The following is a 13,702-nucleotide window of genomic DNA, read 5'->3' as shown; positions in this document are numbered from 1 at the left end:
CTGTTTTTCTACAACAATTACGACTGGGCAAGTTAAGTTGCTGATTAAGTTATATTGTGCACATAGCCGTTGGCAAATCCAGGGTAGAATTTGACATAGGGACTAGTTTTAGAAATCTTAATGTCATTGACTTCCTTTCGAGTAAGCGGGTGATCACAACATGATGACATGCAGAAAGTTCGGAGAAGAAGAGATTTAGCGCCTTTGGGAAACTGGGGATATTCCAGGGTACACAATGGTGCGTAATCCAAGAAATTAAGGACAGTAGTGCTAAGCGGTGAGGAAATAAGTTGATCGAAAGCAGCATCTTTTAAAAGAATCAGAAAAATAAAATAGCTCATCCTGTCTTGAGTCGAGAAGGTTTTTGGGCAAATCCAAACTTTTGTATCTAAAGATTTAGTTTTAGATGCATCAGCGCCTTGAAAAGTCTTGGCTAAATTCCAGGGTACATGTTTCCCGACAACAGGGAACCTACGCCATCGGCGTCGAACCACGTCTGAATTACAGACTAGAGTGCTATCTATATTTCAATGAATTGAGAAGTCTTCGGTTACTTTTTTGTCAATGAGAAAGACAGTATTTACTCAGAACACAGGACAGAAGCTTGGAGGGAACGAAAGCGCTCAGCGCTGAGTTATTTCACTTGAAAGACATGTGTAGGCCGAAGTTTTAACCGGCCGACATGTCCGGGATGACGCACTTACGCACTCCTTCCAGGGCAGATCAATGCACAGCGCATGAATTTGAGCCTTGGAATGATGATGGCCAATCCAATCACATTCCGTACACGTAGATGTTATTGGCTGCGCTTTGTAAACGGTTTTTGCCACTAGCCAATCATACAGCTTCTTTTGTAACCAGGTCCGCCCAGTGGTCAACCAGTCATATCGCAGCAGACCAATTTAGGGTGGGATGAATCGTTTCCAACCAAACAGCCTCTACCTGATCAGTGTTCTCCGCTGCCCATTTTGGTCTGGTGGGCCAACAGAGAGAATATTGTTCTCACATTTACCACTAGACAGAATAAGAAACCACTTTAACCAAATATTACAACCATCAAACCAAAGATTTTGCACCACAAAACCATTAAGTTGAGGAAACCTTAAGAAAATCCGCGCCTACCAACTGGCCAGAGAAACTGAGTGCGGAACGCTGCTGCGATCGCTCAAAGGGTGCAAGACAACCCACGGTCAAATTCGGCCTTACTATTCCGTCGCTTACAAAAATATAAAGATGCCCCGTGGAGGAGGTTGAGACTGACCTAGGCACTGCGAGTGTGACGTTGATAAAGTCGTCATCACGTGCAGTTATGACGTAATCTAATTGCGGACAGCGATATCAGCATCGTTTGTTGGATTCGATATTTCCATGCACCAAAAAGACCAGATTAGCCTCTTGGAGTGATCCAAGGAAGTCAGTTTGACGCCTTTATTCCCTGGAATCTAAATATCATCCTATTTCGGACCGATTTGACATGTTTGATGTGGAACGAGAGAACAGGGCTTGAAATGCCAGAGTAATGTCGTTAGGTGTGACAGAGGAGACTAAACCCGTCATAATGTCACTTAAAGGTCATATTTTGTTTCGGCTACTGTTGGTGTTGTTGTTGGATATAAACTTGAAGAGACCGATTCCGTTCCCGACTTACTGAAAATGTCACAGATACAACGTTTACAGCACTCAGACTTGAGGAGACAAATGGATAGAACCTTTACTTTCTGAAAAGCTGTTCTGAAATATCGCCTGCATTGTCCTAATATATTCTTCACCCTCAAGCTATTGGCTGCTGTACACTGTTACCAGTCTTTGTCAAAATGAAAAGTTTCATTTGCTTGTAGGCCAATCCACAAAACTTCAGTCACTAATGCATTCCAAATCTCCAGTTTCTTTGCCATGAAAACATTCATTGTTGTCAATCTCTCAACCATCGGCGGTTGATAAATATAGTTGCTAGTTGCCAGTATCTAGTTCCTAATCAGATATAGGTGCTATAAGCGTACAAGCTCTGCCTCATGTCTCAAACTGATTGTCATCGGTGTACAAAGATGAACCAATAGTGCGCCCAGCGAAGAGCTGATGGTGGCTGCACTCAAAGAAGACATGATTGAATCATATGAATGATTTCCTCGTGTTCAGTATGAGCTTAGCTGGTGTCTGACCTTTTTTTGTAATAGGGGACGCTGCAAGTTCCGCGTTAGTCAAAGCATCAAGTTATTTCACCAATCGTAAACCTGTCGGATGTCAGCCAAGAGAACTTGACGGTGGCTGCACTTAAGGACGACATGATCTCGTCATAATTATATAAGTGATTTTGTGGCGTTATGAGCTAAATCTGTATCTCTCCACTCTTGTAACGAATGTAGAAGTGCAGCATACTTTTTTGTGTATTGTTATGAAATGTCGAGACCTTTATTAATCTTCTAAAGGACAGGAATAAAAGATGCACTTAAAGAAATGAATGTTCAGGAAGGTTACACGTGACGTAATCTATTCTTCAATTGCGTTCAGCGGCTGGTAAATACTTCGGCCTTTAGTGGGGTTTTGATGGCGAGGAGACATGAAAATTAAGGAGGACACACGAAGTCGCCAAATTTAACATCCAGGAGCAACGTTATCGTGAATGAACATCCAATTACATGACGATGAGCAATTCATCACCGCTACTTGGGCTATAGTCTCGAGCAGTCTTTAGCATATAATGCAAATATGATGTAGGGATACCACCACTTAGTATACAACGGTCATCCACCAGACCATAAAATTATGCAAAAAAAGGTAAAAGAAATTCATTGCACGCAAGAAGCCAGTTAGGCAACGACCTAACACCAGCAGTCTTCAGAAATTTCTCCACAACACGTGTGCCCATTCATAACGTCACGGAAATAATCGAAGAGTCACGGAGAATTCCGAGGAAACGCGAAGGTGGGCGGAATGTGGCCTATTGATTTCGCCGAAGTAGACATCTAGCGTGACGTCATCGTTAATGAACATACTGCAGCATGACATTGAACAATTTACCACCGAAGCCACCCCAACAGCAACACTATAGTATATGTAGGAACGTGACTACTTTAACGTAATCACGCTGTCCGAACAAAGACGAAGGTATTTCTTTCCAGTGCGATATGTCTGATGCAAAACTAATTTTTGTTGTCCTATTCGTAGTTAATCTGGCAAATGGAAGGGTAGACGGGTGACAACATAATACGCCGTTACCCCTGCTGCCTGCCTCAACAACTGTACCCAGTACATGAATTTCATTGTTTCTTTTTATTCCAAGTCTGAAGAGATTCCCCGCTAGTTATGTTCCGCACAGAAGAAAGGAGCCAATGCTGCAAATACCATTGTGTTATAAACCAGGCTATAATACATAATAAATCTCCTTTTCGCATGGAATCACGCATAAACGACGAGGCAGAAGCACGATTCCATTATTTATTCAAAGGTTGTGCTACATAAGGAACAGTTGAGGCTACGATGTATGATTCTATCACCAAAAAACGAGAATATATTTAGAAACTATGTGTTCACCACATCAAGTTGAACGAGGAAGACAAAAAAAACGAAAACAGAAATACAACCAGCTTAGTAGTGAGCAAAACTTCGCAAATATTGCCAATGGTTGCTGTGGTTTAATCAACATTTGACGGGGTATTTTTTTAATTAAATTTCAAAAGCTTCTGCTTTAAGATGGTGCTGTAGAAAGGGAGTCAGCTCGATCAGACTCATGCTGATCTACCGTCATGATCAGACTCATGCTGATCTACCGTCATGATCAGACTCATGCTGATCTACCGTCATGATCAGACTCATGCCGATCTACCGTCATGATCAGACCCCAAGCTGATCTACTGTCATGATCAGACTCATGCTGATCTACGATCATGATCAGACTCATGCTGATCTACCGTCATGATCAGACTCATGATGATCTACCGTCATGATCAGATCCATGCCGATCTACCGTCTTTCTGCGTATATCCATCGTTCACCTTTTAATAGGATTGATATTCACCACCGGTAAGTCGGCATGATCAGACAAGGTTACGCAAAGTTAACGATATAATGCTCTCATATCATAAAGTATATCGCAACTATTTACAATATCCATTTATCACTGAATCGAACATGGCCCATTGCACTAACTCTGTGCACATATTTGTCGTCCGAGGTCCACTGATTTTATTCCTTATAGCTGCCTTTAAAGATCACACTTCAAAAGATGTTTTGATATATTAGATTGGTTAAACTATAAGTTGGCTTATCATGATATACGCACAATGCCAGTACAATACGTCGAAGATTTAGATTCAAATGCAAATAACTTCGGATCAAATTTCGGCGAATAAAAAATTCAATTCACTACATATACTTTCAACCACACGTCAAGCATGGTTTACTTAATAAAAGATATCGAGGAAGTTGACCCAGTTACCTCGAAATAGATTCAGCGAATGCGTTCGTGGATGGTTATTGATTATTCGCATGCAGTTTTGTAGGTCTGATACACATTCAGTGACATGTCTGTATACCTTATATGAAAGAGTACAGATCAGCAGTTATTCGACTTTTGTAGCGCTGTTGGAACTATTCTTATTGACCATACCCAGCATCGTCCTGCAGGACCAACTTTCTGGCAAGCAAGAGATCCCGACGGCGTGATTCCGGTAGGTGAAAGATAGGTAGATAATGTAGTCTACCCCAGAACATCACTGCAGCCGTGCAGGTCGAGGACTATGTCGCCGCTGAAGGTTCCAGCGACAACTGAAAGCTCCGGGTAGAATTTTCCTACAAAAACCTCTGAGCCTAAATCACAGTGAATGTAACAGCTTTTTGCCGTGGCAATTCGATTTGGTATTTGTGGCGAACTCTGACCTCGGAACTTCTCAGAGGGCGAGTTTGATTGATGTATCCTAATGACGTGTGTGACACTCATAGATCGTACATTGTACAAAGTTGAAGCAGATCTTCAATTTCAAGTCGTCCTGGACTACCATTGTCAAGAGTCTCAGTTCCAAAAAAACATTTCAAGGCAATATTTCCTGACCTTCTGCCTAATTTTTGCTTTCAGGCAGAGTCCAAGATGGCGTCCATTACCGGAAGTGCCCAGGTTGCAGCAGCTACGTGTCTCGTGTGCTTTGGGGATGCTACAAAGCTGAAGACAGTTGAACCTTGCAAACATTTCTTCTGCATAGATTGCCTCGACAAACACCTCACCAACAACCCTACAGGCGGGGACCATTTTCCCTGCCCGTGTTGCATGAAGGAGTGTCTGCTGCCTCCGAGCGGAGTTGCTGGTCTTGACGACTGGAGTAGAGTGCCTGGTGAGACACCAGAAGATGTTGAGCCATCCAGCGGAGGTGGTGTAGCTGCAGCTACGAAGACCACGGGCCCAACGACAAGTAAACGACCATGCCGAATATGTGAATGCAGGGGTAATAGTCCAACACCTGATGCCGAATTTTGCTGTGAACAGTGCCGGAATGTGCTTCTCTGCAAATCCTGTGCTGATCAACATAAATTGTTACCAGTGACCAGTCACCACGTGGTGACTACTCTATGCGATCTAAACACTGGTTATATGGGATGTAGCCGTCATCACATGCCTTTGGACATGTTTTGCAACTCGTGCGAATGCTCAGGGTGCTGTTTGTGTGTCCTCTTGGATCACGGTGACCATGGCATTGTGGAAATAGGAAGAGTGATCCAAAATGAGGTAAATGACTTGCAGGATGTATTAAGCACGGGGACGACCAAGATCATTGAGCTTGACCAGCTGAGGGATGAGACAGGTGCTGCCCGAGATGTCGTCTTGAACTGGCGCGGTGGCATGATTCAGCAAGTCGAAGAGGCGACAGAAAAGGCTATCAACCGACTCCTTGAGCAGAAGGAGAAACTCAAAGATGCCATCAAGCGAGGGTGCGATGTGTCCGGGATGACAGATATGTTACAAAAGATTCCCGAGGTGGTAGAGTCGATCCAGAAGGAAGTTGAAAAAGGACAGGCCATCTTGACGAGAAAGAAACTCGATTCAGGTTTCCTTTCAGAGTTGAAGAAAGCAAGGAAGGAGCTAGGTGCTGTACTGGAATCAGACAACCTTGAACGTGACCTTCACTGGAAGAAACTGCGAGAGTCGTTGCCGATTTTTAAGGAGAGTGAACAGCTGAAGGATATGGATTTGGGGCAGATTGGTCAGTTCAACTATGATACACGTGAAATAAAAGCTACGCGCCAAGTTCACTTCATTTATGATAATGAAGATGCAATAATTCACAGTGTTGTCGCCAGTGTAGGACTAAATGACTTCGTGCTTGCCGCATCCTTTGACCCATCACCAAAAGCAAAATGTATTTGTCACGATCACCACGACAAATCCGGTAAACCGACTGACCGAACCTTGATTGACAACGGAGTTGTAGATATGGCTGCTACAACCGACGGTGGAATTGCAATCCTACACTTGGTAGACTTGTCAGTAGAGGAAAACCAGAATGAGAATAAGGCCATGGCCCTGACAGTATTTACGCCCAACGAGGGGAACCAAACAGGAGAACTCGTTTGCAACAATCTTGAAAAAGCCGTTTCATTCTCCACTGACATTCGTGGACAATTTGTTGTGCTATCAAACAAGGCGGATGATACCCAGGAAATTGCTGTCTTGAATAAGAGCGGCAGTGTGATAGATACTTCTGAAACTCACAATCGTTGTCTTAGGCGAGTAGCGTGTGGGGGGAAATTCATATTCATTCTCGGTACAGGATGTGTTGACGTTTATAGAATTGAGAAGGGGAAAATCACTTTTGTCGATTCAGTTACCGTACACCGAGACGCCGATGACATCACTGCAACTCCATCTGATGATGTATTTGTCTCTGTTTCAAAGTCAACTGACCATGAATTGTGTGTAGATGTAGTCAAGGTTTTCCACCTTGGCAATTACTTGAAACGACACCCTTCCCTGCTTAATATGACCAGGAAAGTAAGCGGACAATCTCGTCTTGATATCATACACACTTGGATAATTGTATCACGAGGGAGCTGTGGGTCTCTGTATCAGTTACAAAATGCGGCTTGATATTAAAAGAAGAACTTAAAACCAACAAACACTACTTGATTTCAGGAGATTGCAGACAGTATGAGAGCATGTCCTTCTCCGGTGTTACATATGGCAGTGTTTTCCTTATAATTCCCCTATTCACGGTTAAGGAGGCTACTAACGAACAACAACCAGCCGAGGCGGCAAACCCTCGCACCGAATCGTTCACAGATTATCGCAATAATACCCCGGCATTATCGCGTGCCACCTCAAAATATAACTGTCTTCGAACATTTCCACGCACGAGTGGTCTTGTAATACACTGCGTACATTCGTGCATTGTGGTTCGTTGGTAGTGTACCTGGGGACGGGAAAAAGCCTGAGGTACGTGACGTAGCCAACAGACACCACTTGTTTCAACCTTGTATATCTCAAAAACTGTACCTGCTGTTGGATGTCTTGAAACTTATGATATCTAGAGATATGGATTATGTCTGTTATCAGAAAAAAAATGGATCTTCACAGCTGACTTATTCTTTCCATGATAGCAAAAACAAACCTGCCTACTGGACAGAGACATGTCTTTATCCACGACCGGAAGTGTGGCACAGTCAAATAGAGCTTATTAAAATGTCAAGTTGTGGTAAATACATGGCTGGGATGGGTCAAAGCGGAATTAATTCTCAATCTGTGGTTGATTTTAAATGGAGTCAGGCAACAGAAATATGCTTTTTTTAATACATGTATACTTAAGAAAATGTGGTCTCACTGGTCAGTTTAGAACTTGTCCCTATTTTATAGGACCATATCAATGCGCGAGTGACGATTATATGGATATGCTGTATAGAAGTAATTTTCTTTTCTACTTTTTTGGGAAACAAATGTATGGGCGCCATCCATATGGGAGAGTTTCCATTAATATGGGCGTATATTCAGATGGGCGTGGCACAGTCGATCCGGCCCACATACATCGGCGTGGAGTAAATCATGGCCACCTATCTGGCCCTATTCTAAAAACTAATAGGACTTTCATAAGGCTGATTGGACGTATCGTTCATTAGCATCTCAACACTGCTGTATCGGATGATATAAAATTCAGAATAATCTGAAATAATATAATAGTAGGAGCTTATTCATCTGTTCAAATCAAATTCCTTTTGTTACAATTGGGTACTTTGTACCAAGCCAAATCGAAAAAGATTAATCTGGTATATTCGTATCTTTATCAATTTTTCATATAATTGTGCACGAAAAAAAAAAAATAATTAATTGCATTTTCCAATGGGAACATTGAATGATTGATGATATTCCATACATGTAATTAATGGCATTATAGGAAATCATTAATCCACATCAAATGGTATAAAAGTGATTTAGTGAGACGATGCAAGTAACGCCTGATTTGCATCAGAATTGTAACGGAACTGAATCTGTAATTTCTAAAGCGATTTGGACATGGCTGCTACCATTCTCCAAAGCAGTTATAATATGATCTCTCTGCCACTAATAGCTTCCATGTTGGAAAGTCTCTGTAGTACATTATACATTGCCATTGCGCAGTGTAATTGAACTGAAAATGGCCGTGGCCACAGATTCGTACTCACGTTGTGGACAAAATTACAAAAACTTATGTTGTCTGAAATATAATAGCTTCCATTAAAACATTTGATTGGACTATTCTGAACATGTCTCAAAGTTTCGCATCAATGTATGCATTGGATGTCTTGTAATAATGAAATGAGCAGATCCCGCACATTCAGCGATAATGGCGGCCAATTCAAGCAGGGACGAAACGACGTCAGATAAAATTAGAGTTCCGGTCATGCGCAAAGAGGGTGGGCTGCTGCAACCAATGGATGAGGATATAGAAAGTGACATCCCGCCGCCGCAATCAACCATTTTCCATAGTCCTCGGTGACAAGCGCATTGATTGAGAGAAACCATTGCTTTACAATTAGTAAAGCAATTTCGAAGTGATATCTATTGCAAGTTATCACGTACTAGTGCGCATCAGAAAGCAATCACTCCTGAAATATCAGTCATAACTTCAAATATCACCAGGTTAATTGGCCAAGTAATGTTAGCGGAAAGCGGAGACATGCTTTCTTTTGTCGGCGCTAATAGCCGCCAATACAACCGAGATCATCTCACATACCTGGGTGGGACTAAAATGCAGATTGACCAATTCAGAAGCTGGCACCTCGATATTACCTCATTGTGGTCGATTACTCGGTCCATACGTGATACACATACATAGACCATTAGCTGCATTCGTTAGCGGGTCCGGTCCTCATTCTCTCAATACCCAAGGTGGCCAAATTATCCGAAAAGCTTACTTTGGCGCAGATGAAAGGGCCAGGACCTGAGTGAGGAGTGGACACTGGTCATTTGAGAGTGCGCTGGATGACTGGATGTGTGGGGAGGACTCCTAATCAGGTCGAATGGGGCCACTGAGGGTATGCTTGTGACAGCCTCGACAGATGAAAAAGGAGGCGTCGTTGACAGCTTTGGGCTTGCCCGTCGCGGCTCGAATTACTAAGTAAACTGAAATTTCGCGGTTTGAATTCTGGCCAATAATCCGTTTTGGCTAGTTCTGCGTACAGTGCCATTTTTTAGTAGAATAGAGTAAACTAACTGAGGCTTCGCCATTTTTTCCACAAAAGCCAACAACATTAATCCAGCCCAACGCCGCCTTGTTGTGCTTGGCCTCCCTAGCAAACAGCAAGAACAACTTTATCTGCATCACCCGAATCTCGAATAAAGATAGAGTCTACGGACAATGTCAAAATTGTACATCACGTCAACCCCTTCTTATCATCAGTCTAGTCATGATCAGTAATAGGCGAATACTAGTATCTATGAGTGGGGGTAATCAACTTGTCAGCAAGCTATTTGTACTTAATAGCTCATCACGAGTAGATATTGATTCAGCTCAGCCACTCAAACCATTAGGGAATCAACGAATCGCTGTCAAAACCAAGAGGGTGGTTCGACCTGTAGGATACCCCGGCTGTCTCGATGTAAGGCCATTTTGCCGGAGAGAGGGACGTGTTCAGAGAAGATAGGGGATTTTCGCGGTCAATTTTCAAGACATCTTCCAGCACTGTGGATTTGTGTTGTCAGAACCAAAGATCTTTCACAAAAGGTTTTCACCTCCCAGACATATTAAGCTGGCTATGCGACCGCATCAAACTTTACTTTGTTAGGTTCTTGTCACCAGATTCTGTGACGTTTAATTAACAATTCAATTCGTCCCAAATTGGTTTTCTGAGGACAAAGTCACAATCAGAATGCATTCCTGGTCGCCATTATGAAATATCAATCCGCGTTGCAAACACAGAAAAGGCCACGCAGGCGGCAGTGTGAATCGGCCAAAATATTTATTTCAAAAGTATGTGTCCATTTCGATATCTGTTCGATGTTTCGACATATATCGTATGAAAACAACGCAGGGGACTTATTAAATAAAGTTGGTAACTTATCTTAAAGTTTGGTTCATCTTTCTGAACTTCGAGATCAGAAGAAGTAGTTTTTGGCGCCAGTGACTCATCAATGGCGGATTTGCCCTTTCGTTCGGGTCGATTATCATGAAATAGGTGCAAATTTGCGGATGGCCTACGCATCACACCTCGCGATGTCATGGGTAGCTGGTCTGTTTATCACGGTGCGGTTGATCAACGGCACAGCTGGAATTGTTTCAGTGCAATGTTTACCTGTAATGAGCACAGTGGAGCGGCGCAATGGAAGCGCTCTCATAGCAAGAGGTTTCGCAATGTTTACCTTGAACAAAAGGCCGTTTGCAAAATTACCATGTTGTGATCAAAGTAGTTAAACTGGCGCATCCAATTAGGCGATGTCAAATTCAAGCCTCTCGGCAGATTTCTTGTACAAGATTGAAAACGTAGCTCAATCATCTCTTACTCGGCAGCGCTAAGGACAGAGGAGGAGCCATAGGTATTGGCAAGAATAACTTTAGACTAAGAATTTCGCACTTCAGAAGAACAAAATTAAGAGTGCGCTGGGTGACTGGATGTGTGGGGAGGACTCCTAATCGGGTCGAATGGGGCCACTGAGGGTATGCTTGTGACAGCCTCGACAGATGAAAAAGGAGGCGTCGTTGACAGCTTTGGGCTTGCCCGTCGCGGCTCGAATTACTAAGTAAACTGAAATTTCGCTGTTTGAATTCTGTATGTCAAAGAGAGAAGCTACAGCACTTGTAAACCACCAAATTTTGGCGCCTCTAGTGTTACGATTCGTGAACATTTCGAAAACGACAAGATGAGGAAGTGTCTACTGCCTTTCTAATCAAAATAGATTTCGCTGTTTCATTTTCGCGAACCGCAGTTACTCGCGAAAGCCGCTGAAAGAAATGTCAACGAAAATTAGGCAGTTTACTGTTCTGCATCAGCCCTGACAGACGCAGCTTGCAGTCACTAACCCTTGGAAATGGGATATGAACCTATCATTAAGAAAAGGCCATTCTCCACAGTCAGATCAATAAAACTTGATAAAAAAGATCTTGTTTAAGTTTGTCGATGCATTAAGATTTACAGGTTATTTTTTTAAATTGTCAGCCGTTTTGTCAAAAAAGTTCTTAGCGTTTAATTGGTTTTTCGGTTCCTTGCCTGATATCGATTAACGAAGTAGTGCAACAATATGGACTTGCTGCTGAGGTGTTTTTATCAGAATTCTGATATCTTTCGCGGCTCAGGTTATATTTTTCAGGCGAAAGTAGTGTCAGTTTTTAAAAAGATCTTACCACAGACTGAGAGAAGGCAGTATCATTGGAAATTCTTTGTTAGTTCACAGGGTTTTTAACCAGACTGGAAAAACAGGGTTATATTGCTCCCGAATCTATCAACACGAATAAGAAAGTTCCTTTCACAACCTTCTGAATAATGGCCTTAACCATAGCTTCTCGGCTTGGGTTCATCCCTTTGTTATATATCTCCCGGCGGACGGGTGTTACATTCGGGAGCGGACTCTAAGCGAGGGTTTCGCTTCACTCCGCACTCCCACCCCCCCCCCCCCCCACCCCCATCGCATTTTGGACTCATTCCGCCTTTTTATTCATTCGGCCACCAGCCGACTCTCGAAAGACACAGCAAATCTAGACTTGTACCAGAAGAAAGATCCTCAGCAGCACTATCGATCACAATACCTGAAGTACGCCTGGGGCGACTCTGGAAATCGCAACAGGACCCACTTTCAACGCACCACCCCTGAAAAGCTTCCTCAGTCGACGTGTCCAAAGATGTTCATTTGAAATTCGTCAGAGCACGAACCGAACAGTTAGTGGACGTGTGACATGAACCCCGCGTCCTCTATCATCAGACATGTACTGAAAAAAAGTATCACACAAGGCGAGATAATTATTAATCGTAGCAGATGGTTTACCAGTAAGTGCTTTCTAGTGTTTCAAGGCATTTCCAAAGTCACACATCACAAACAGAGGAAACAGGTGAATATTTAGACCACAACCAAACGAAAGCTATAACACGCGACTCTTTGATAGCAAATCGAGGCAGCGCATTACACGCTTGCACTCATTCGGAAAGATTTGTTTAAGTCTAAGAATAAAGAAGCATTACCATGGCATCTTATCTGGCACTGGGTACCACATTTTGACAATAGGGGGCCTTTACAAGATAAATCGGCTGCAAAACAATTAACAGTTTCGTAGCTTCCGAACACCGTGTCACTTGGCGGGTTTTGCATCGAAAACACTGTAAAACAGTTAGGTCAAATTTTTAGATTTTCCCATTTTGGCCCATTTTATTCCAAATCGCGGCGGTGACAACCTAATTTTACTTCCTGTTTCTGAATTATCGATACCAAGCCAGAAAAAGGCCTCAACACCACAAACCCAACAAAGATATATCGTTCCAGGAACGCGATGTGCACCTTATAAAAAATGCAGTGGAGAGAGAATTGTGGTTTCGTCTCAGTCGTATTGCCTCAGTCAGCAAGACCATTGACTTGGGAAACATCCGATCGAAAGCACTAAGGGAGGACGATCCTGGATGCTGTCGACTTTTGACACAAAAACTGAACCCTCTACCACTTAATTTTATTCATGTACGTAAACCCCGAGCTAATTGAGAAAAGCATTGATTTCATAATAATACATCGATACATGAATGCACTTTTTCAGTGTGGAAACGAAAGAATGGGAACGAATGCCGTTTTTTTTTCTTCGGCTGGTGTATCATTGTTTCTTGGAATACCAGACCGCTTACTATCATCGTCATCATCATCATCATCATCGTCAGGCAGGATATGAGCATCACGATGTTGAGCAATGATGATGCCTAACTTCGTTGAACACCCCTAAAGCATTGGCGACGTTCAAATGCCAGTCTTTCCAAACGTCCGCGAGAATGAAAGAACTACCTAGACTTCCTTTTCTAGCTCTGCTTTGAGTGTAACTTTGTTGTGGCCAAGATGCTTTATGGAGTTTTAATTTCAATTTTCCAAGCAGTACAAAGGCATGCTTTCTGAAAGCATCTTGTGTTTCTCTTGAATAGTCATGTTGATTCAACCAAAAAGGTCAAAGGAAACTGTAAATGCATTTATCCCACCAACCATGAAGACCAACCGCACAGATTTCTTTCGTGATTCACTGACTTCTTCATTAAATTCATGGAGATATAATTGACGAGTTTC

At 42.7% G+C, this 13,702-nt stretch overlaps 2 protein-coding genes across 3 annotated transcripts in view; one reads left to right on the top strand and one right to left on the bottom strand.

Moving 5' to 3' along the window:
* LOC135498764 (corticotropin-releasing factor-binding protein-like) overlaps positions 1 to 13,702 on the bottom strand; it is a 70,587-nt gene that overhangs the window by 48,517 nt on the left and 8,368 nt on the right. The window lies entirely within an intron of this gene.
* LOC135499060 (uncharacterized) lies at positions 4,472 to 8,644 on the top strand. The gene is made up of 2 exons (XM_064789698.1): positions 4,472 to 4,667; positions 5,072 to 8,644. The coding sequence occupies exon 2, from the start codon at positions 5,084 to 5,086 to the stop codon at positions 7,073 to 7,075; it is 1,992 nt and encodes a 663-aa protein (XP_064645768.1). The 5' UTR covers positions 4,472 to 4,667; positions 5,072 to 5,083; the 3' UTR covers positions 7,076 to 8,644.

Source organism: Lineus longissimus, chromosome 14 (genome assembly GCF_910592395.1).
Source record: "Lineus longissimus chromosome 14, tnLinLong1.2, whole genome shotgun sequence".
NCBI lineage: Eukaryota > Metazoa > Nemertea > Pilidiophora > Heteronemertea > Lineidae > Lineus > Lineus longissimus.
The sequence above is the reverse complement of the archived record's forward strand: the minus strand, read 5'-3'. Positions and strand labels throughout refer to the sequence as shown.

Coding starts and splice junctions, on each gene's coding strand:
- LOC135499060 (XM_064789698.1), top strand. CDS start 5,084: ATGGCGTCCATTACCGGAAGTGCCCAGGTTGCAGCAGCTACGTGTCTC.